The sequence below is a fragment of the Protopterus annectens genome, chromosome 14.part0 (genome assembly GCF_019279795.1).
Source record: "Protopterus annectens isolate FY-2018-M chromosome 14.part0, PAN1.0, whole genome shotgun sequence".
NCBI classification, from domain to species: domain Eukaryota; kingdom Metazoa; phylum Chordata; order Ceratodontiformes; family Protopteridae; genus Protopterus; species Protopterus annectens.
In genome coordinates, this window is record NC_056748.1 from 463,822,919 (window position 1) to 463,847,710 (window position 24,792).

Below are 24,792 nucleotides of genomic sequence, written 5' to 3' on the forward strand. Positions count from 1 at the left end.
ATTTTGTTTTTGTATTTTTAGTCTTATAACATATTGGTTATGCTTGAGAAGAGCCTGCCATGTTTACATATTCTGTAACATATGGATTTTAAAATTTTTATAATTCTTGTTTTTATTTTGATTTTTTTTTAATATTTTTTAAATGTCAAATACCATTGGTCATGTGACTAATTCAGTGTATATAACTGTTTGTAAATGTATTGTTAAATCAGTTCTGATGAAGTTCCAGGTAGGGATGAAAGCGCTCTACTGATTTTAATAAACTTTGTCCTTTAGCTACAGCTTTGTTACCGTTGGATCATTTTTGTGGATCCTTAGCTTATTTTATGGACTCTGACCATTATGTTTCCAATTTTTTGATTTGGTTCTTTGTTTTAAACGCAAAGTCTTATGCATTTTTCGTGATTTCAAACTGAGGAATGTAGAGCTGTGGTTCTTGGTGTGTGTGTATGTGGGGGGGGCAGTGTGAGTGTTTCATAGGATGGGTTGGTTATAGAATTCAGAGCGGTAGTCGGGAGAGAATGAAGGAGTTGCTGTTGGCAGGTTATTTTAAATATCCCTTCTTGTGAGTCAGTTCTCTTCTTTCCAGAACTGTTTTGGTGATTTAATGCATTATTTTTTTTACATATTTTCATGCTGTCCTTTGTATCATCAAATTGCTTGTTTGAGAGAAGTTTGTCTGTTGGAAATATTGATGCCTGTTGCTAGGCATCCCTGCTATGTGTCATCTCTAAGTTTTAAAAGGAATTTCAATTCTGGATTTTCCTTTCATTTTTTTATTTGTATTTTCAAGAAATTACAGAGACGAATGTGTTCTGGAAGGATCTGAGTGTACTGGTGAGAGCTTCTCAGGAAACGTTGGGGTTTTTAGGTTTAATATGAAAGCTCTGTCTGATGCAGAGGGCATTTTTAAGTTTTTTTTGATGTTTGAGTCTCTCATGGACATGAATGAGACTAATTTTGGATGATTTTTTTGTTGGGAAGGGTATGAATTGTCAAGAGTATTATGCAGTGGTCACTTACTGAAGGAGAGTTGATAATGTTTGAGATTAGACTGGAGTTGCCAGTAAAGATTAGATCTAGAAGGGCTTGTTAGTGACAAGTTTAAGTTATGTGGGCTGTTAGAGTAGTTGTTTAAGGTTGACGTTGTGCAGAATTTTATTGATATCTTGCTGGATTGACTTAAGCATATTTAAGCTGAAATCACATAAAAGGATGTGGTTGCTTTTGTTTCCTAGCTGGTTTGTGATATCTTGAAGTAGTGTTTGAAATTTACGTGTTGTGGAAAAAGAGGAGGCTTGGCTACTGAGAACTACAGTTTTGTTTTGCTTTTCTTAGTTGTTTTGTTTTTGTGGCAATTCTTAGAAGTAGCTAGAACTGGTTTAGGCATTGCTTCTGATGAGCACAATGAAAAGGACATGTGTGAATTTGTATAGTGTTTTGGGGATGTTTATTGCATTTTTGTCAAATGACTAACCTGCACGGAGTTGAGTAGATTGGTTGCTTGTGTTTTGGTAGTCAGTTGGATATTGGAAGGGTGGGTTGTGCCAATGAATTTTAAGTTGTTAGTGGTTAATTTTTTGAAGAGTTGGTGACTCTGTTTGCATAGGGATTGGAGGTTATAAATGGATGATTGTGGGTGTGCACATGTGTTGTAGTGTAATGCTATACGTGTGTATAAAAGTAAGTATCTGCAATATGGTTTGCAGTTTGATGTGTTTTGTGTAGTATCATATTGGTTATTTGTGATGTGGATTTTGGTAATTGAGCCAAATCAGGTTAGTTGTAGTGTGTGATGGGAGTATGATTTGGAGTCTGGATAGTTGTTGGGTATTGAGTGGTACAATACTTGTGGATTGTGGTGTACCTTAAAGCTGCTTGGTGATGTAAGCAAAAGGAGGAGGATGTTGAGTATAAATTTAGTGATGAGGGTTGGAGCTTGGGAGCATAGCAGGCCATAGTAATTGGACTAAAAAGAGCCATTCAGTCTGAGCATCCCTAGGGTCAAAAGACTACTGCGAGTGAAAAGCAGGGAAGTTCATCATGTGTTTACAAGGAACCTGAGCAAAGAGTAAATAACTTGTATGTCTTTTGATTTACTGTCAACCATTTAGCTTTTCTCATGTTATGGAAATGATATTCTCTTCTAGAGGAAAGTGCGACAAACTAATATGATTGTCATCGTTTGAGGAATGGATAGGCTTTTCTTGAACGAAGCATAAATTCTTGTTGGGCCTTATTCCCTCTGGGCTGGTATAATACCTTTGCCTATTTCTTTCAATCTTTCAGAGAGGAAATGAAATAATTTTCTGTCCAAAAGAATGATTTGTCGATTTTGGCTCAGTTTTGCTTGTATAGTAGTAGAAAATTGAGAGTCAAGCCATATGCCTAAATAGAAAAATATTTTCTTTTTATTCATTGGGTATATTATTTTGAAACATTTGCTAGTTTGAGGGAGGTGTTTTAGGCTTTTTTTCAATGCCAAAGATCTCTTTTTTTTTTTCATGTTTAAAAAACAGGTTCATATTGTGAAACCATGTGGAAAGGATGTTTAGTTCACATTCCACTTTAACAGTGGAGGATAAAGAGGCAGATGGAAGCCTGGATAAGACAGAAAGTTCAGTTATGTAAAATCTTACCATAGCAGTAGCTGTCCATCTCTTCACTGTTGCAGTATTCTTGAAAGAAAGGATGTCCCATCTAGGGCAAATGATTTCAGCAAAACCTGTTCTGTTCCTAGAAACCACATCTAACTTATAATGCTTAGCAAAGATATGCACTGAAGACTAGTTAGCAGCTTCAAGGATGGAATTTATGTCCAAGCCCTTGAAGAAGGCACCAGAAGAGGCAATAGCCCTAGTAGAATGAACTCTAACAGAAGCAGAGAGAGACTTGTCATGAAATGAATAACAAAAAGAGATTGCCTTGGATATCTAGAGGAGATGGTTTGCTTATAAACAGCCAAACCAAACGAACTTGGATGAAAGGAAACAAAAAGCTGATAGGATTTCCGAATAGTCCTAGTTTTATCCAGATAGTACCTGAGCAGTCTGTGCAAATCCAAGGTATGCAGGACCTCTTAGTAGCAAAAGTGAGTTGTACTGACTGATTTAAGGACAATTAATTTACCACCTTGGGCATAAATGAACGATTAGTAAGAAGGGACACCCAGAAAAATCAAAATAGGAGGAATGGCCATAAGGGCATGGAGCTCAGAAACTCTCGGAGCATAAGTAAGAGCCAGCAACAAAATAGTCTTCCAGGTACAATGCTGCAAAGAAGCAGAAACTGTAGGCACAAAAGGAACCTGTCCTGTGTCAATTTTTCCAAAACAAAATTAAGGTCCCAAGGAGAAAGAATTGGTTTTCTTGGAGGCCTAATTTGCAGGACGCCTTTAAGAAATAGTTTGACCTCAAAACGAGAAGTCAGATGAGGAGTCAAGGGCAGACCAGCAAAAATGGCTGAAATGGGCCTTTACAGAAGAATAGGCTAAGCTAGACTGGAGCAACACACAAAACTAAGAGGACCACTGAAAAAGTTCTATTTACAAGCATGGCACCAGGCCGAAAATCTCTTCCATTTGGACATGCAAGATTTTCTGGTTGAGGGTTTCCTTGCTCTTGTAAAACTGTGAGTACGTCCTTAGAATAGAGGTGCCAGAAAGGGAACAAACCTGATCACCCACGATGACAGTTGCAGAGTGCACAAGTGAGGATGGATGAGAGATCTTTTTTCCTGTGTGAGGAGATTCAGCTGGTGAGGTAACTTGTGATGTTTGCCCCTGACCAGATGCATTAAGAGGGGAACTAGTGCTGTCACAGCCAAAAGGAAGTTACTAGCAAGATTTTTGGGGAGTTCAGCTGGATCTTCTGCAAGACTCTTGGAAGCAGAGGAAGAGGAGGGAAAGCATAAAGAAACCTCCCCATTTCATAGAAAGGATAGGGCTTCTGTTTTCCAGACCAGATGGCATGGCACTATGGAACAGGAGGGAGAAAGCTGCCTGTTCGGGGGGGGGGGGGCAAAAAGATCTACCTGAGGAATACCCCATCAATGGACATTGTCCAGGAACACATCTCTGTGAAGCATCCATTCACAGGCCTGTGTTTTAGACCTGCTGAGAGAGTCTGTCTCAACATTGTGCTCTGAAAAAATGTAGACTGCCTGATGAGTTAACTGATAACTGAGAGCCACTTCCCAAGCCTGAAGTGCCATCCTGCAGAGGAGGTAAGATTTTGTGCCCCCATGGGGTGAAAAGCCTGAAGGGCCAGAATCAAAGCCCTCATCTCTCTGATGTTGATGTGGTCTGATTTATGATGGGGAGGCCAACAATCCTGAACTTTCAGGTGATCAAGAGATTCCTCCCAACATATCTTCAAGGCATTGGTGAACAGCTACTGTGAAGGGACAGGAGGTTGAAAGGGTCGGCCTGGGTTGAGAGCGAACTGTCAAATCCACCACTCCAATTCCTTCTTGAGACAGGGAAGGAGAGGGACACTAAAAGTCACCAGATGACACTGCTGCAGCTAAACCGACTTGAGGTACCATTGAAGCTTCTGCATATGCAGTCTGGCAAGAGGAAGCATAGGAATAGAAGAGGCCATGAATACCGGGGCCCGAAGAAACTCCCTGGCTGGCGTGGCAGTTGGGAAGAAGAGACTGAAAGAAGTCTACCAATGGCAATAGCTTTGGAAGTGGAAGAAAGGCCAGCATTGGCACCATCTGAATCCTGCAGATCAAATGCACATGCTCCTGAGAGGGAGACAGGATGGACTTTTGGAAGTGATTATTAAACCCCAGTCTCTGAAGAAGACAGATGGTGAATTACAGATCCTGCAATGACTGACTGGGAGAATGCACCTGAAGCAACAGGTCATCTAGATAAGGAAAAATCTGAATGCCTTGGAGTCTGCAGAAGGCAGTTACAGGAGCTAGGCATTTTGTGAATACCCTTGGGACAATAGAGAGGCCAAAGGGCAAAGCAGAGAAATGGAAATGAGAGGAAGACACAAAAAAGTCTTTCGGCTTTTCCCGGTTAGGGGTTGCCACAGCGGAACTCCGGTCCGCTCATGATTGGCAATGGGTTTTTACATTGCAGAGTTGCCAGCCCAATGCCCAACCTTCAAAGAAGGCACGCCAATTCATGCTCGCACCTACCTGCATGTTTTTAGCATCACTCGACCATGAGGAGGACATGCAGAACTCTACACAGAAGGCGATCCAGCCGAGAATCGAACGGGAGAACCTCTTGCTATGTGGTGACAAAACTAACTGCTGCACCACCGCAGCCATCACAGAGGAACATAAAAACTTCCTGTAGAGAGGATGAGTAGGGATATGAAAGTACGCATCTTTCAGATCCAGGGACACCAGAAAAGCCTGGGGTAATAAAAGTGGAAACAGAGTTTGAAGAGTAAGCATCTGAAAAGAAGGAATCTCTGAGGCTTTCGAGGATTGATTATCGACTTTTACTGTTCCTTTGATGGGCAGATAAGTTCTCTTTGAAGAAAAAAAATCCATTTAATAATTTTGTTTATTATGGATACTGTTCTCTTCAGGAAAGTTATTTTAAAGCTAAGAGTTTGCGTTTTAACAGACTGTCATGAGACTGTATATAAAATGTACGTAAATGGGAGCGCTCTTTTTTCTTGTCAGTTTAAAAGTTATTTAAAGTAACTGAAAAGCATTTTTACTGTGAAGAAATTGTGTTTATTTTTCTTTGTGGTGCTGGCAAAGTGTTTTAAATACCTTTTATTGTGTTTGTGAAAAAAATGCCTTTTGAAGACTTTTTTTTGTTTCTTTTTACTGGCATTTGCTGCTTGTTTTCCTTAGGAAGGAGACACCATTTTTGGCTCGACCGTGGAACACTCTTTTGATCCTATGGTCAGTCCCTCCTCCAGCCATAAAATGAAAAAGTTAAGCAAACAACCTTTGCCATCACAGCAGGCTAGGATTTTGCCACAGCCATACGTACGTGACTGAGATGTGGCCATTAGTCTTACTTCAGACCACCCATCCTTTACCCCAGATCCCTCAGATGTAGCAACTACAACCAGTCCTGGACCAGGGATTAGCTGCTTCCTTTACAGCTGTTAGGGTCCCCTTAGTGTCAGGGGAAAGCCACTCTTGTCAGTCCTGGGAGAGGGAACAGAAAAAGCTTCTGTGTTTTCTCAGAATGTTGTGCCCATTCTTTGGGGAAGCTGCTGCTACCATTAATAACACTGTTGGGTCCCATTTTTTCCTGTAAAAAAGAAGTAGAAAACTAAACTTGCACCTACTTCTGTTTAAATTTCCTTGGACACAGGAGTAGTTTATTGGGTCTGGCTAAGGGTTTAATTCAGGCTATTGATTCTTATTGTAAAATAGTTTAGAAAGAGGGATGCCTCCTTTCCTGAAGAGACTAAAGATTCTGAATCTGGACAGGAGGATAAAGGGACAGAGACAGGGGATTCTCCTCAGATTTCTGATTTGGATTTAGGAGAGGTCAGGTTCTGACTCTTCCTATGGGGGATTCTCTTTCTGTGAGACTATTTCTAGAATAGGCCAGTGTTTTCAGTGGAAGAAGACTGAGGTTTCTCTGTCCATAACAAAATACTATAAGCTTTTACAGAAGGAATTTCCAGAACCTGCATTCATTCCTCCTGTTCTGTCAGCTTTGGAGGATGTGTGTGTTACTGCCTGCAATTTTCCTGATAGACAATTTGCCACTAAAAAGGCATATAGGATGTATAAAATTCCTCAGTCTTGTAAGTTTTTGTACACTCTTCCCAAACCTAATCCATCAGCTGTAGCTTTAGTTTAATCTTTCTGCTGCTAAACATGTAGATGTTATGTAGTCCAGTCTCACCTACATTCTTACCTGTGGGTTCGGAGCCAAATATCAGCTCCGACTTGGTCAAACTTTTCTAACTCGAAGTCTTCTATTGGCTGGGCTAAGCAGGTATCCCATGCTGCACTGCTCTATATCTCCAGATCTCATTTGCCACTCGTGTAGCTCGGACTTGGTCTCGCTCTTGGCTGTGGCTAAGTACCCTTTTCTTGTTATTCTGAGAAATTTTGTTACAAACAAAAAGCTATTTTAATAGCTATTTCTAACTGGTGTTGTGTTGGTTTTTCTGTAGTGTGATTGTGGTTTGTGGTATCCCACTAGGTGGTCTGTCGGGCTAGGGCCGTTTCAGTTAGAGGACCTAGTCCTTCCCTCTTGTCCTGTGTTGTTTTGCTCCTAAAACCGTTTGAGTTAGAGGTTTTAGTGTTGGTTTCCCTTTTGTGTACGTGGTCAAAAAAAAACGTTTTAGTTAGAGTTTTTTTACCCTGGTCATCCTTGTGTGTGCTGGGTTGTGAAAAGTTTGTTTCCGCGCTTAGTGGTGTGTTACGTGCTTGTGTCGTTTTTCCTGTCAGACAGGGACTTGTTCTTCATTCGTGATTATTTGTGGTTACTTGTTTAATATGTCCAAAGATTCCAAGGAGCACAAACCTTCGGGTTTTAAAAAGTGCTCTAAGTGTGGTTACAAGATGTCTATCACCGATGGACATTCTGTGTGCATCTATTGTCTGGGAGCAATCCATCTGCAGGAGTCCTGCAGCTTCTGCCATGCCTTTAGTCTCAGAGTACTCCAAGAAAGAAAGAATAAGCTAATTCTAAAGGGACTCTTGAAACCCTTGTTCGAAGAGGCCATGGATTCTACTTCCAGTTCTAAATCAAAATCCTCAAAGTCTAAAAAGAGGTCTTCGGCTCCTTCAGTTTCCTCGGAGCCACCGGAGAAAGTCACAAAACTTGCTTCACCTCCTCGGCTCCACTGTCCTCGGGGCCACAGGAAGTGTCGGTGTTGATGGAACCGGCGTTGTCTCCAATTATATTGGAACCTCTTCGGAGCCGATCGCCCAGTATTAGACCAGTGTCTCCTGAGAGGAGATCTCGATCTCCCTCCCTGTCCTCCAAATCCTCCAGGACTCTTTCAGATGTGGATATCGATAGGGTGGTGCAGAGGCTCCTGCAGTCACCGGTTTTGGCAAAATTGTTTTCGGCGCCGTCCCAGTCACCTCCAGAGCCCGTCCCGATACCTTCTTCGATCATTCCTCCTCTGAGCGCATCTCTGTCTTCAGAGCCAGAATGTTCCGCTCCATGTGATGTTCCTAGGTAAGTTCCGATGGCCCCCCCCCTGGGCCTATCGATACAGACATCGGCTCCGACCCCTTCGGCGCCATCCACAGGGTTAGGGACTCTTCAGTCGGGCCCGAGGGGGACACCTCGGGGCGCATTTCGGTCCCTAGTCTCCCGCTCAGTGCCTCGGCTCGAGGAACCCCGACTCCTGTCATGGTCTCGGAGGCTGGCCGGTCCTCAGACTCGGTGGGGGGGGCTGCCTTTGAGGCCATGTGGTCTGCGCTGGCCAGATCGTCAGCTACATCATGCGGGTCGGTCATTCTGTCCCCTACCACTCTGGTGAGAGCCTCTGATCACCACCTGTCTGTAGACAGCGGAGCCCCAAGGCCTACGGATACCCCGAGTGGTCCCCAACTTTCTGGGGGCCCCTCAGAGTTTTTGCCTGAGGAGCCCCCTAGAAAGAAAACGTGCAAGAGGAAACACATTGACTCCCAGGATGAGCCTCTCACCTCAGATACTGACCTCGAGGAATCAGAGGGGTCCCCCAAGTCATCCTCTGATGTTTCTTTCTCCGACATCCTGAAGATATTGAAACAAAGAGGTGACTGGCCGTCCAAAGCCCCCTCCGAGGAGGAGTCGGTCTTCCTGAAGACCTTTGATGCTCAGCCGTCTGCCTCCTGGGTGTCCCCACCCTTTGACGAGCTCCTGGACTTAATTTGTCGGAGGGTGTGGGAGAACCCTGATTCAGTGGAACCCGTACCAGGAGACCCAATAAATTTCTTTCTGCTCCCCCGGGTAAGGAGTTTTTGTCCAAAGGAGTCCCTGTGGATGCCATGGTGGTGGCGGCGGCCACTCAGAAGGAAGTAGCAGAGACTTCTTCCTCCGTCCATCCTCCTAACAAGGAGTCTATGACCATGGACCAGTACGGGAAGCGTACCCTCTCATCAGCAACCTTTACCTTACGGTCTCTGAACTACCTGTCTCATTTTACTTGGCTCCAGAGAGATCTCCTCAAGGAGTTAGGAGATACTCTTGTGGGTAACGTGCCTGAGGCGGTGGCCCAGACGGTTAACGCCCAGGTCTCTATCCTCAATTCCATCGTTAACTCCTCCATGCGGCTCATTTCATATGCAGCCGATGGAGCGAGTAGGGCAGCAAGCTCAGGAGTCACCCTTAGAAGGCAAGCCTGGCTGCGCCTTTGTCATTTCGCGGAGGCCTTCAAGTCTTCTTTCACTGACGCCCCCTTTGATGGTTCTTCTTTGTTCGGAACCAAAGTGAAAGACACCCTCACCAGGTGCGAGCAAGAGAGAAAGACCCTGTCTGCTGTAGGGGTCCATTTTTCCCTTCCCTCTAGGCCTTACCCCAAGGCCCAGTGGGGGGAAGATGTGGTTCAAAAAATCACAGAGGTTTTTTCCTGCTGCACAAGGTGAATCCCCCTCCAGAGGCAGAGGAGGGGGAGGTTATTCAGGGAGATGCCGCCCTAGAGGCAGAGGGGGCCCCCACAATTCGGGAGATTGTGATTTCTTTTGCGGCTCTCCCTACCGTCGTTCCTGATGGGATGCCTGACTGTGCGTTTCTAGAGCCAGTCAGGGGCTGAATATCGTTATACCTGGAAGCCTGGCAAAGCATCACCCAGGACCGATGGGTATTACGAATAATTTCCGGAGGTTATGTCATCCCCTTTTCGTCAGACCCCCCTCCAGTCAGAAAAATCCCGGATGTTCCACCAAGTCAAAGGGATGACGCAGCTTCAGAGGTTTCAAAGCTGCTAGGAAAGGGAGCCATCCAGCATGTCCCCTCAGACCAGATCAGATTAGAGACTTACTCAAGATTCTTTTTGGTGCTGAAAAGAACAGGGGACCTGAGACCCATATTAGATCTCAGCCGACTGAACAACTATGTACAAAAGTCCAAGTTCCGTATGGACACACTACAATCGATTCTCCCATTGTTGGGAGAAGTATGGATGTGCTCCATTGACCTCAAGGATGCTTACTACCATGTCAAAATGGACAGGGCATCCAGGAGTCACCTACGCTTCCTGCTGGGAGCCAGTCATTTCCAGTTTTGAGCCCTGCCCTTTGGTCTCACCACAGCCCCCAGGGTGTTCACCAAGTGTATGGCAGTGGTGACGGCTCACTTGAGACATCTAGGATTCCAAGTGTTTCCGTATCTGGACGACTGGCTCCTTACCGCCCCCACCAGGCATCTACTAATCCAAACCAGGGACGCTACCATCATGGGCATAACACTGAACTGGGAAAAATCTGCCTTGTTACCCGCAGTGTGTCATTTTTATAGGTGCAGACACCGTTCAAATGTGAGCCTTTCTACCGCAGGAAAGAATCAGAGTCTTACAGCAACAGGTGCACGCCCTGCTACCCCTGAGGAAAGCACAGGCAAGAAGGGTTCTTCAACTCCTGGGAACTATGGCAGCAACAATTGTGTTGGTCCCTCTAGCAAGATTGCACATGAGGCTCCTTCAATGGCTCCTCTTTGCTCAATGGTCTCTCCAGAAACTTCCACTTTCCCACCCTATTTTGCTCACGGACAGATGCAAACAGGATCTCAGTTGGTGGCTTTGCACCAACAATCTGGACAGGGGAAAACCCTTAGTTCCTCCAACCTCGGTTTCCACAGTGACCACGGACTCCTCCCAGATGGGATGGGGGGGGGGCATTATCTCGGCAGGACAGTCCAAGGCACATGGCAAGATCACGAGATACGTCTGCATATCAACCTCCTAGAAATGAGAGCGGTGCTACTTGCATTGCAGGCACTTCAGAGCTTTCTACCTCTAGGGACTATTGCAATACACTCAGACAACATGTCAGTGGTGTGGTATCTGAACAAGCATGGGGGAAACAGGTCATTCCCCCTATGCAGAGAGGCCATGCGAGTGTGGCAGTGGGCAGTATCTTCCCAACAGTTTCTGGTGGCAACGCACATTCCGGGGAAGTCCAACGTGATAGTGGACAGGCTAAGCAGAGCTGTTCTGATGCTTTACGAGTGATCCCTGAATCGTCTAGTTGCAGAACGAATCTTCAGCAGATGGGGTCAGCCTTGCTGCGACCTTTTTGCCAGCCCCCTCAATGCCAAATGCAGCAGCTACTTCACGCTGATCCCCCCACAGGGGGAGTCACCCAGGGATGCTCTAGTTCACGATTGGCCCTCAGGTCTGCTTTATGCTTTCCCTCCGTTTCCCTTGCTATCAAAGGTGATTCAGAAAGCGCAGTCCTTGGGAAGCAGAATGATTCTGATTGCCCCACACTGGCCTCATCAAGTCTGGTTCCCCTTTCTCCACCTGTACATTGTGGGGACACCTTGGATTCTGGACCCACAACCAGATTTACTGACACACATGTCGGGACAGTTCCACCCCTCTTTGCGGACCCTCCGGTTGACAGCCTGGCTACTCCACTTCCGTCGTTAGTTAGGCTTCATCACTTTTCACCTGAGGTAGTTTATATTTTATCTTCCTCTCATAAGCCCTCTACTAGGAAGATTTATTCTAGCAAATGGGAAAGGTTTTCTATTTGGGCTCATACTCAAGAAATTGACCCTTACACAGCCCCAATTGCTTCAGACTTGGAGTTTTTGTCTATGCTTTTCCATCGGGGCTCAGCGTCAGCTACCATTAAAGTTCAATTGGCAGTGATTTCTAACTTTCATGTTGCTAATGAGCCTAGTCTGATGGCTCACAGACTCTGTAAGGCTTTCCCGAAGGGCACTCTGCTACTTCGTCCTCCAGTCTCGGAACCTATCATGCCCTGGGATCTAAATTTTGTCCTGCAAGCCCTTACTTCACCACCCTTCGAGCCTGCAGCTACCTGCGACTTAAAATTCTTGACCTGGAAAACTGCCTTTCTAATAGCCATCCCATCAGCCAGGCGAGTTTCAGAGATTCAAGCTCTTTCTATCAAATCTCCATACTTGATCTTTCATAAGGACAGGGTTTCTCTTAGACCAAACCCTTCCTTTCTTCCTAAAGTGGCGTCCATATCTAATCTTAATCAATCTATTGAGTTGCCAGTATTTTTTCCCCATTTTTCCAACAAGGCAGAATTTAAATTTCATCAGTTGGATGTACACAAGACAGTTGCGTTTCTATCTGCACCGAACTAAAGCTCTCCGAAAATCTGATCAACTGTTTGTCTCCTTTTCGGAAAACAGAATTGGGTCCCCTGTCTCCAAAATCACAATATCCAGATGGATATCCAGTTGCATCTCTTTCGTTTATTCCTCAGGAGGTAAAGACCTACCATTTCCGGTCAAGGCTCACTCTACTCGGGCTGTATCTACATCTACAGCCTATCAAGCCAGATTGTCTATGGATGATATTTGTGCTGCAGCTACTTGGGCTTCTCCTGACACATTTGTTACTCATTACAAGCTGGACATGGTATCTAGGGGCAGGTCCTCCTTTGGTTCCACAGTACTCAGGAGTATCTTCCTATGAGCCTTCCAGGATGTAGGTGCTAGGGACGCTGTCCCACGGGTAAGAATGTAGGCGAGATTGGACTACATAACATCAAGAAGTTATGTACTCACCATAAAGTTCGATGTATGTAGTCCATCTCGCCTCACATTCTTACTTACCCTCCCACCTTCCCCCTTCCTGGAGGATCTGGAGGTTAGGTCTGGTTTATAGAGTTCCCTTCACCCATGGTTTATTCTTCCTTACTCAGATGTTGTTGTGCATGGGGTATGAATGAGTATTCGCAGCAAACTAGATCTGGGGATATAGAGCAGTGCAGCATGGGATACCTGCTTAGCCCAGCCAATAGAAGACTTTGAGCTAGAAAAGTTTGGCCGAGTTGGAGCCGATATTCGGCTCCGAACCCACGGGTAAGAATGTGAGGCGAGATGGACTACATACATCGAACGTTATGGTGAGTACATAACTTCTTTTTAATTCCAATCCTACTGTTTTGATAAGGATGGGAAGATTATTAATAAGCATGGGGGGAAAAGTGCATGCTTCTGTAACTGTGATTGTCAGAACATTGAATTGTCAGGCTCATATGTTAAGGTTTGTCCTGACTAATTGTGAAAGTATGAGAAATGTTTTGTCTGCAGTTTCTTCTTGTGAAGAAAAATCTGGTTTAAATAATTTAATTTATTTTGTTAGTGGGTATAACACTGTTGATATTTCTTCAAGGGCTATGGCCACTGGTACTGTTTTGAGGAGTTGTGCATGGCTGAATTCTCAAAACCTCCCCGACAATGTTAAAAATTGTTTAAATTCTCCTGTGAATAGAGATTTAGTTTTTGGCCCCTCTTCTACAGAACTGATCAAAAAGTGTGATGAAAGGGGCAAGCTGATAAAGGGAACCTCTAAGATTTTTCAGCGTCCTTTTCCAATTTTTCCAAGGATTTCTCTAACTCCTCATCCAGTTTCAGTAAGAAACAAAATAAACCGTCTCAACAAAATACAGGTAGAGACATTTAAGAAGAAAAGCAAGGGAGTCCCAAGAAGAATTCTGGAAACTCCCAAAATCAATGACAGTCAGTCCAACAAGTCAAAATGAGTACTTAAGAGACTTTCTTCCCCCGTCCCACCCTAACAGTCCCTTTATTATTCCAGAAAGTCTGAATCTTCACTTTTCTCTTTGGCAACAGATAGTTTCAGACAAATGAGTTCTGAAGATCATTTGTCAAGGTTACAAATGGCAGTAGGAGGAAGTTCCTCCTTTCCATCCTCTAACACTCTCTTGTTTCTTCCTGTCCTTTATCACGTGCTGTCCCAGGAAATGATAGAACCATTTCCCCCTTCACAGGTAGGGAAAGCGGATTAATTCAAGGATGGTTTTAGTGCAAAGAAAAGAAAATGCTTAGAGGCCTACTCTGTTTTTTTAAACACCTTTATCGAATTATGTGCTTAATATGTCACTCATGGTACAAACACCACAGGACTAGTGATTGCTGTGGCCTCTCCATAACCAGTCTTAGTTGAGCTTTTAAATTGCTCCACTTGAAAGTGTTCTTGGGTCTGAAATGTATAGTTTGCACAAAGTACGAGTAAGTCTGATCAGTCTTACTTCTTTCTGTTTCAGTGCTTGCAGATGAATGCCTTTCTGTTTTTGATTGCTATTATATATCTGTTCTTTTTGTTTATAGTTATTACAGGTCAGCAGAGGAGTGGTGTTATTTCTGCCAGAACGAGGATTGAGGTTCTAATGGAGAGCTTCCGCAAGAAGCAACCCTTTTCCCACTTCTTGTCTTTTGCCCTGAACCAGTCAGAGATTCAGGAGCGATTTTTGAAGTTTAAAGAGGAAGTAGAAGAAAAACACACTCAGGTATTTCAGTAAAAGAGAAATTACTGACGAGATATTAATGGTGTGAGGATACTGTCTTATTATCTGAAATCATATGGCCCCTTCTCGCTCACGTATATAAATTTATGATTTTCTATATTACATGCACATTGTACATTAAGGATTATTGGAACTATATTGATCAGGTGTTGTCTTTTTTTCATTTGAATCAACCTTTGAGTTATCATATCTGACCAGATCCAACCTTGGCACCTTTAGCAGCTGTGGATTTAGGGCTCTGAATCCAGGGTTCTGATTCCTCCCTTTACATAAATCCTTTTCTCCCCAAAATACGTCTGATCTTATTTGCTGCCTGATCAAGAAGGATGTGTTTTTGAGGGTTCGTAAAAATAGTTTTATAGCCAAGTGGCTAATTTCTTCTCTCTGTGCTATTTATAGGAGTTTTTTTCTCTCTAACCTCCCATCTTAATACCAACTAAATCTTTAAAAAAAAATTACTTTCTGTATTAAGTCCTATTTCTAGCACTGTTTATATTTGAAATATTTTTCTTTATGTTAACTATATATATATATATATATATATATATATATATATATATATATATATATATATATATATATATATATATATGGATCTACCTGAGTAGATCGAAACGTCATAACACCGACAAAGCGCCAGAAGATCGACAAGGCAGAAGACCGATGGAGGAAGACACCGACGCTGAGAACACTGAGATGGGGAAAGGATGTGTAAGTATGCGGTAGTGATGGCCGTTAGGGTGCGAGTAAGGTAAGTGTGCGATGTTGACGGTCTGTAGGGATAGGGGTGGGATAAGTGAGTTAGGGTTAGGGTGCGGGTTAGGCAAGGGTGCGAGTAAGGTAAGTGTGCGATGTTGGCGGTCTGTAGGGATAGGGGTGGGATAAGTGAGTTAGGGTTATGGCGCGGGTTAGGTAAGGGTGCAGTAGTGATATTTTTTGGGTTAGGGGCGGGTTAAGTGAGTTAGGGTTAGGGCGCGGGTTAGGTGAGTGTGCGATAGTGACGGACCTTAGGGTTAGGGTTTCGGTTAGGGTTGTAGATAGTTGTGTATGTAAGGGTTAGTGTTGGTTTGTAAGGATTTTGGTGTGCTTGTGTTGTGTGTGTGGGTTTTGGATAGGGGATTTGTTTTGTTTGTTGTTATGATGTGTTGAGTGTATGTGGTGTCGTGTTTGTGAACTGTCGATTATGTGGTGTCGGTGAAGTAGCTGTCGGTGTTATGAAGTTTCGATCTAGTCAGGTAGATCCATATATATATATATATATATATATATATAGTGTTTAGTTTTTTTTTTTAACTTTGACAGGACCACAGTGTGCTCTGTTGATACCATGTCTATCCCATGGTAAAAAAAACATGGATTTAAAACATGTACAGCCTGCAGCCATAAGGTCCTGCCCCAGGACCTGCACACTCTGAGCATATTGCTTGGGGGTAGTTCATCTTGACATTGAATGCGTGGCTTGTACCTCTCATTTGGTACCAAGGCGCTTCAGTGCCATAGAGACAAGCTAGTTTTGAAAGGTCTAATCCCTCAACAAATAGGAGTATTTACCCAGGGTTTAGCTTCCACTGCCGCTCATTCTGTGTCCCCAGCTAAAACAGAGGAAAAAGCAAAACAAAAAAAGAAAAAACAATGACAAATCTAAAGAGAAAGAAAGAAAGGGAGGAAGATGAATCATCAGATAAAACTAGGTAATGGGCTTCGGTTCTTGGGTCTGGCACCAAAAATTCTTTGACAAGCGAATCAGTCTCCTCCTCAGATCTAGCCATTGACACCTCCTCCTTGTTTCTCACCAGTGCCAGTGAGTGCTCAGCTCCATTCACCTTTCTTGCAAGAGAGGCACTCACTGAGACCACCTTCAGTGGCATCATCTTCTAGATCCATTTGATCATCAAGGAGCCTTACCGAGGCAGAGGTCAACAGGATGATGTGGAGGTTCCTTTGTACGCAAATTCAACTAGAGTTTCTCCCAGCACCATCCACACAGAACTTTCCAAGAATGGCTCCAACATCTCCTGCATTGATATCTCCTATTCCAGTCCATCCTTTGGATCCAAAGCCCACTGGTCCTATCCTACGGAGAGCACTCATGTCGGAGCTGACAGTCTTATTGACTCTGACAGTATCATTTACTGTGTTGACTCAGCTACTGTCAGATTGAGATGAGTCTTGGAGCCAACGCATTGGTGCCAGGGCTTGATGGGTGGATTTCACACCAAAGCTTTTAGAACCATCTCTTTTGCTCAGTGCCGCTGCACTTGATAGCGTGACTCGTATGTTGGCTTCAGATCCAGGGAAGATATGGTCAGGGAAGGCTGTTCCTACATCTTGCCCCAATGGTGTGAGAGTCTCTGCGGTCCTGATCTCTCCTTTGGCTTTTGTGGCTTTCAAAAGGGTTCTTGTTAGGCCAAGAGAAGAGGTGCGTTTCACATGCTCAGCTCCTTTCCAACCCCTTTTTGACATTGCATCTGACTCGGCACATCTAGGTTGACAGGGATATTCAGCTTCATTCAGTCTTGGGGCTGCTCACCACATGAGCTCTCAGTCTAACTCTGACCTATCTTCAGAAATCCCATCAAGGCAGGAGCCCAGAAAACAGACATGTAAGGGGAGACATTCAGATTCATCCCTGGAATTAGTCACTGAAGATACAGACTTGGATGACAAGGATGGAGCCCCGAGATCCCCTTTGGAGAACATCACTTTTGGTGACATTTTGGAATTGATATAACAATGAGGGGTTTGGTCCATCTATACACCCCCCCCAAGGGGGCTGTGTTCCTCATGGTGTTTGAAGCTGTCTCTTCTACCTTCTGGGTGGTACCACCTGCTGACATAGTTATGGACCTTGTAGCTCAGCTGGCTTGGAATGATCCTGATAGGGCAGAGCCAGTTCCTAAAAAGCCAGGTAAAATCTTGGTCACATCTAAGGACAGAGCACAATGGAGCAATGGTCCCTCAGTAGAAGCCATAATTGTGGCAAAAGCCACTAAGAAGAAACTCTTTGAGGAGAGTATGTCTGTTCATTCTTCTACCAGGGAATCAAGAGCATTGGACAGACTTGGGAAACAGGTGTATACTTCAGCAACTTTCACACTTAGAGTGCTGAACTACCTGACCCATACAGTGCATTTCCAGAGGGACTTGTCTAAGAAACTCACCAAGCCCCTTCCAGATAACCTACTGTTGGACAACCAAAAAAACAGTGGCATCCCAGTTGTCTACTTTACAGTTGATGTCCAAAGTATCCATGCATCTGCTTTCTAATGCAGCTGTTGGTATGATGAGAGCAACAGGAGCTGGCATAGCCATCTGCCTTCACACCTGGATGCTATTGTGTGGCTTTGCAAAAGGCTTTAAGACATTTTTCCTTATTGCCCTCTTTGATGGTTCCACACATTTTGGAACAAAGATTAAGGAAACTTTTACCAGGAGAGAGCAGGATGGTAATACCCTTTTTGCTGTTGGACTCCACTTCTCCGCCCCTTAGAGAACCTTTTCTAGGAGTCAGGTGGCAAGAAGAAGTGGTTCAGGAAATCTCAAGTGTTCAACTAGGACACTCCTGCAAACAGGTCCTCTTGAGGTAGAGGGGAAGCAGTTTCAATGGATGTTGCTCTGGGGACAGAGGTGACAGCAGAATCTGGGATTTTGCTGTCCCTTTTCTGAGAAATCCTTTCAGCACTCTTGAAGGATTGCCAGACTGCCGGTCTCCGAAGGCATTCGGGGATGCTTATCCCTCCTCCCTCAGGCCTATTAGGCCACCACATCAGATACTTGAGTATTGAGGATAGTCACCAGAGGCTGTATAATTCCCTTTTGTTTTCCCTCCCCTAAAGAAAAAAAGGATTCCCCTATACCACATGATCAGATGGAATCTGTAGAGCACAAGTTTTAAAGCTTTTGGGGAAAAAAGTCATCCAATAGGTCCCACCAGACCATTTAGAATCTGGAGATTAATTCCAGGTTCTTTTTAGTTCCAAAAAAGACAGGAGACCTAAGCCCAGTGTTGGACATCAATCATCTCAATCAGTTTGTGAAGTAGACAAAGTTCCAGATGGTCACAGTTCAGTCCATTCGATCTCTTTTGAGGAAAGATGATTGGTTGTACTTTATAGATCTCGAGGATGCCTACTACCATATCAAAATAGCAAGTCAGTCAAGGAAATTTTTCCATTTCCAGTTGAGAGCCAATCATTTTTAATTCAGTGTATTGTCTTTTGTTCTCACCACAGCCCCCTTGGTGCTCAGCAAATGCATGGCAGTAATCGCAGCATATCTAAAATTGCTAGGGTTCCGGGTGTTCCCATACCTAGACGATTAGTTCCTCTCTGCTCCAACCAGGGATCTTCTACTCCAATAATGGGACTTCTTGCTCCAGCTTCAACAGTTGAGAATCAGTCAGTGAAGCAAAAAACAAATTGACACCACACATCAAATAGAGTTCATTGGATGCCACATAAATACAAGCATTCTTATAGCTACCCTCTCAGAGTCTAGGATCGTATTTCTGTGTCAGGCAGCCTTGCAAGTTCTCTAACACCCCTCTCCTTCTACAAGATTTATTTTTCAATTGCTAGGGCTGATGGCTTTGACAATAACATTGGATCCCTTAACCAGATACCACATGAAATTTCTTCGGTGGACCTTTTCTGTGCAATGGTCCCAGTTTTCACATCCTCTCCATGCTCAAATTAGTCTAATGCCCATTTACAGGTCTCATACCAGATGGTGGTTGACTTCCACTGCTCTCCTAGAAGGTCTGGCCTTTTCTCCACATCTCTCCAGGGCCATAGTAACCACAGATGCTTCTCTCTTGAGGTGGTGGTGGGGGCATTTCGAAGGTAAGGCTGTTCAAGGTTCATGGTCGAACATGGAGGCCAGTCTCCACATTAGTGCCTTGCATTCCAGGCTTTTCAGGACTTTGTTCTCAGAGTTGTGATCTCCATCCAGACTGACATGTCAGTAGTCTGGTACATCAACAAACAAGGTTAGCAACACATATCCTGGGGAGTTCCAGTGTGTTGGCAGAAAAATTGAGCAACATTGGTCGCTCAATCAAGCAGTGGTGAATCAAATCTTCAGCCAATGGAATCAACCATGCTGCAACCTTTATGCTTAGTACCTAAACAAGGAAGTTACTTTGTCCTAATCCCTCCACAGGGGCAATCAGTGAGAGACATTGCAGTCCACAGTTGACCCGTGTCTCCTACATGCCTTTCCTCCCCTTTAATCAGATAAAGTTTATTCAGAAATCAAGAACCTGCAAGGCCAAGGTAATCCTCATTGCTCCTTTCTGGCACCTGCAAATTTGGTTCCCCTTCTCCTAGCCTTTGTCATTTGGGAGAGATCAACAGTTGATATGGAGTATGCTAAATCATAAACTAAGTTGTAAAACATGTAAAATGTACCAGTAGTCTATTTTATATTATTTTATAAAAAGCAAAGTGTGCTGCCAAAGGATAAAGAAACCAAAACTCCAACAACAAATCCACAGGTGGTGTGACCAATAAGGCTCAGAGTCCCAAATTAAAACGCATTTAGTCAACAAATGTAAAAAGATGGTTAAGCGCTTTCGTCACAGTCAGTGATGAAGTCAGTTTTGACAAAAGCACTTAACCATCTTTTTATATTCGTTGAATAAATGTTTTTTATATTGGGACCCTAAGTCTTATTGGTCACACCACCTGTGGATTTGTTGTTGCAGTTTTTATTTTATTTATGCACACTTTGCTGAATGGGATAGTCCCACTGGACCAGTGGCCACCGTTTATGGGAGATCCAAAGTGGTATTCATGACTAGGGGAAATTTGACCAGGACTCTGGAGGACTTCCCATACTAAGTATTGTGGGCTCTTTTACATCCACATGAGCTACCACTCAGGCAGATGGGTTTTCAGTTTAATGTCTCATCCAAAGAACAGCACACTCTGGAGTGCAGTTCCCCTGTTATGCTGCACTGCAGTGTCAGTACTGAAAAAATTAATCCAACTGCCTGATGTGGCAATATAACCCACAGCCTTCTGCACCCAAAGGCATGTGTGCTACCTGTTGAGGTAACATGTCTTTTTATTTAGTGTAGCTACAAAACTGTATCAACCTGCTTTCTGACTTGCACCCCACTTATTAACTGATATATAGTGTCACAAATTATTTAGTCTTTTCATAAGTATCACTCTTATCTGTCTCTGTGACAGTCCCCTCAAAATACTGCATTACTGTATATTTTCTCAGAATGAATTTGCGTTGACATTGATTCATACACTTTCTATGTCTAGGTCCTGTTGTAAATTTACCCTTTCCAAGCCCCTTGTCTTGGTTTCAATGACAGATGGATTAATTTTTGCCTCAATCCATTTAACAATGTCCAAGGTAAAGATTCTAAAGAGCATCTACCCCAGCACTTTTCTCTTCTGGCACCCCATTAAGAGAGAGTGTCATTTAATTGGATTCAGCAGTATTGGATCCTGTACTATCAAATTGCATAACTTAAATGCTGGCTCATTCAGAATCACACATTTACCATGTTTGACTGAAGTGCTTTTATTTTTTTATTTGTGTAGTTGGGTTGGTGCTTTTCTCTTTCCATTGTGGGTGTTAATATTACTTGAAGTTTTGTGTGGTTTGTTTATACTTTTAACTGCAGCTACAGTTTCAGTGAATGTCTTTGTGCAGTCAGACATTACATCAGAACACACCACCCACTTATGGAAGTTTACACTTACTCCACAGTTTTGCATCCATGGATTTGTTATACTTGAGAAAGGAGTATTGGGATGTGCCACAACAAAATACTTTTTTGGAAGGAATCAGTTTTTGTGGTACACTAACTTATTAGGTGAAGTTGATTGCATGCCATGAATCCTTAAATGGTAGTTCATCTCAAAAGAATACAACATTTTTAATATTTGTAACATTTTAAAGATTCTAAGAAGGAAATATAGCTTTAAGGCAGAAAAACACTTGAAAGGTCTTAATAAAATTATTATATTAATTAATTAATTAACCATGGGTATATAGTGCATATAGTTAAATTAGTTAAATTAAAGTTGAAAAAGCCCCGAGAGCCGCTTTGATTTTGATTTACTATTCTTATGTTTTTTGTTTTTTGAGAAGAACAGAAAAACCAGAACTGAATTACTTGTTTTCTATTGGAATAAAGTTGGGTTACTAAAGATAAGTTGGTTATGTTGGTTTTCTGTTTTTTGCTGCTCATTTCAAAATAAAATCCTCTCACAGTCCTCTATGAGTCCCATTATTCAACCATTTATAGGGTTTTAAAGTTGCCCTTATGTACATAACATTTCCAAGTAGGTTGCTGTACCTAACATTTGCTGAAATCCATATGTTGCATACACCTATGCTCTATGTTTATTTTTAGAAATTCGCCATTAATAAAACTGTATCACAGCATCTGTATTAGCATTGTCCTATTTAAACATATTTAAGTGATTTTTCTAATAATTCAGGAGAGAGAGAATTGCAGCAACTATGTTTGTGTAATCTTGTTTCTTATATGAGCAATTCATGCCTGACAGTGCACTATTATGCAATCAAGTCTGCAGTTTATTGTTATTCAGTGCATTTTCAGTGCCAAGGAAAGAATTGATAGCTTTGATTGTTTAGTCATTTAAATTATTAACTGTGCAGCTAAGTATATTGTGCGTGTGACTTTAGTTTGTATAGGTTGCACAAAAACTGCACGTAATGTATTAAGTATTATATTTTAGCAGCATGCAATGTTATTGTATCATTTTATAAAGAAACAAGATATAGTAATGTTTAATTTAATTAAATATTTATTTTATTTGGTTTATTTGTTTACATTTGTTGACTGGGATAGTCTGCCATTTTTAGCAGAAGCCTCAAAACAAAAGCTCCACAGTTGCCAACACATTGTACCTATCCATCCACCCACCCATCTACAATCCCCTTTTCCCATTTTTTGCACGAGGTCAGGGTGTAACTTCAACAGCAACAATCGCCTAGAGCCAAAATTTACACCACTGGGTGGCTTGCGCTGCCATGGTAGTTTTTCCATACCACATACATACACTTCTGGCCAATTTAGTGTGTCCAGTTAATCTCTACTGCATATCTTTGGAGTGAAGGAGGAAACCAGAACACCAGGAGGACTGCTGTAGTAGGATGGTTGTGTAGGAGAGTCGGGTGTAAATGCAGAAGCAAATAGTGGTTAGATGGGTCTTTAATTTGTCAGGAAATGTATGTTGATAAATTATTCTGGGACATTATAACTTATAAAAGTTCCTTAACTTGTTCTGCTGTATTCAAATACAGAATAACAACTGCATCTTGAATTTTAATGAAAAATGTCATGTTAATGTCATTTAATGCTTTGCATTTATAAAGAATGAACATTGCATTTTTAACAGAGATTACATAGTATTTTTAGGCCTGACATGATAGCAAATGTATGTATTTATACTTTTGATATATATATTTTTTTCATTCACGAACTGATAGCTACATGTGTATTTTAAACAGAATGGTTTGAAAATGTTCTGTCTTGTCAGTTAATGACCGTTCTGACTTTAGTTTGACCATATCTTCAATATCATTATCTCTGTATTTCTTTTAATTTTTTTATAACATTTTCAGGAAAGTATGCTTTCGTATTCAGCATTGTATATCACATTGTATGAACTACAATTTCTAAAGGCAAAATGATAGTAGCATCTTAGTTGTGTAGATGACAGTCTATACTTGTAAAAACTGTGTTGTGTGCTGTACAGGTGACAAAAATGTTACTTTCCATGAAATATTCTTCTTAGTTCTGATATTGTAACACTCTAATGATATGATTCTGATATTTATCAAGTTTGTAAGTAAAAACAAATGTCACAAGTATAGTTGTGCAACATAATGGATTCATAGGTCTTTTGAGTTAAAAACCAGCATAGGTCCATATTTTTAAAACTTTTTAAAAACATTTATAGTTTATTTCTCAGAAAAAATAGTTATACAGACAGAATACAGTTGGTTGGTGATTTTATACCTAGTGATATGCACAGTTTCATCTTCATGTCATGTATTTCACTGCCTACAAGTCTAACTCAGGAAAGGTCAAAATTTTGGTGACAGAAAAGTTTTCTGATGTTCATTGTGTTTCACTGTTGCAGTCATTATATTTGGGTTATCCTGCTGGCAGGTGCCCCGTAGTCGGCCCGAGTTCCAAAGTCTTGGACCGGCGTCGGTTGCTGTCGCCTCTTCCCTAACGTCAGTGCGCTAGAGGTATAAAAGTTGCAACCGACGCCATTTTCTTCAGTCTTTCTTGCCGCGTTGTGCCCGAAGCATAAGCAGTTCACAAGTGCCAGTCGGCTGACTCCTGAGATTTTCAAAATTTAATTTCAGAACCGAAGTCTTCAATAAAGCTAAGTACCCCGTTGGGGAAGCTTTTTCTTGCTCCAGACCGATTTCAGTAAAAGTTAATAATTGTATTTCTTGTGGGAAGCAAATACCTCATAAGGACTTTCACTCTTACTGCATTCCTTGCCTAGGCCCTGACCACGACGTCACTAGTTGTCCGTTTTGTGCTAGATTTAATAAACGCACAATTAAACGTCGGTTTGATTTTGCTTTACATTATTTTGGACGAAGATTTAATTACATAATGCCGTCGGAACAACCGACGACTGGAATGTATAAAAAACGCAAAGACAAAGAAAGAGACAGGCATCTGAGGTCCAAAACCGACGATGAAGCTTCTAGGCCAGTCGCCGGTTTGCCAGTTTTCAGTGAGGTGCTTTCGCAGCCCCTGACACCCACTATCTCAGAGCCACAGGCCGCAACCGACAACCACGTGGAGGCACCGAGGCCTTTGGAAACTCGAGGTATTGGGCCTATGGAAAATATAACCTCAGATGGGTCCGGAGCCGCTGAGCAGGCACCGGCTTCTGAGGGTGTTTTCAGACCTTCACAGTTTACAATTAAAGCTACTACAGCAGCAAAGGCAAAGTCAAAAACACCATTAAAGACAAAGAAACAAGTGCAGCATTCTCCAGAACAGTCATCCATGCCTAAGAAACAGATAATTAAAATGGCCGAAGACCTTATTACTTTAATCAGGGGCTCCCATCCCCCTCCTGACAAAAGGCCTAGGCAAGACACTGATTATGATTCCTCTGATTAGGTTTCCATTTCTTCTTCTTCTTCTTCTGACCAGGGCTATTCTCTCCCTCCGTATGAGGACTCTGATGCTGAAGAGTCCATTCCTTCAGCCTCACCACCTGAGGATTACTCTTTTGGGGAAACCCTGCACACCATGAGGGAGCATTTCCATTGGGAGAACCAGGATTACTCAGAATCCAAGAAAAGATTCAGAGATTTCCTTCTATTGCCTCAGCACAGGCCCTTGGCTAT

General features: G+C 42.7%; 1 protein-coding gene across 8 annotated transcripts in view; it reads left to right on the forward strand.

Annotated features, from left to right (window-relative positions):
- Positions 1–24,792, forward strand: part of ASCC1 (activating signal cointegrator 1 complex subunit 1) — a gene marked incomplete at its 3' end in the record, with an annotated part of 476,277 nt that overhangs the window by 173,686 nt on the left and 277,799 nt on the right. For all 8 annotated transcript variants that reach the window (XM_044056221.1, XM_044056218.1, XM_044056214.1 and 5 more), the window contains 1 exon segment: positions 14,219–14,397. In XM_044056221.1, coding sequence (XP_043912156.1) covers positions 14,219–14,397 — 179 coding nt within the window.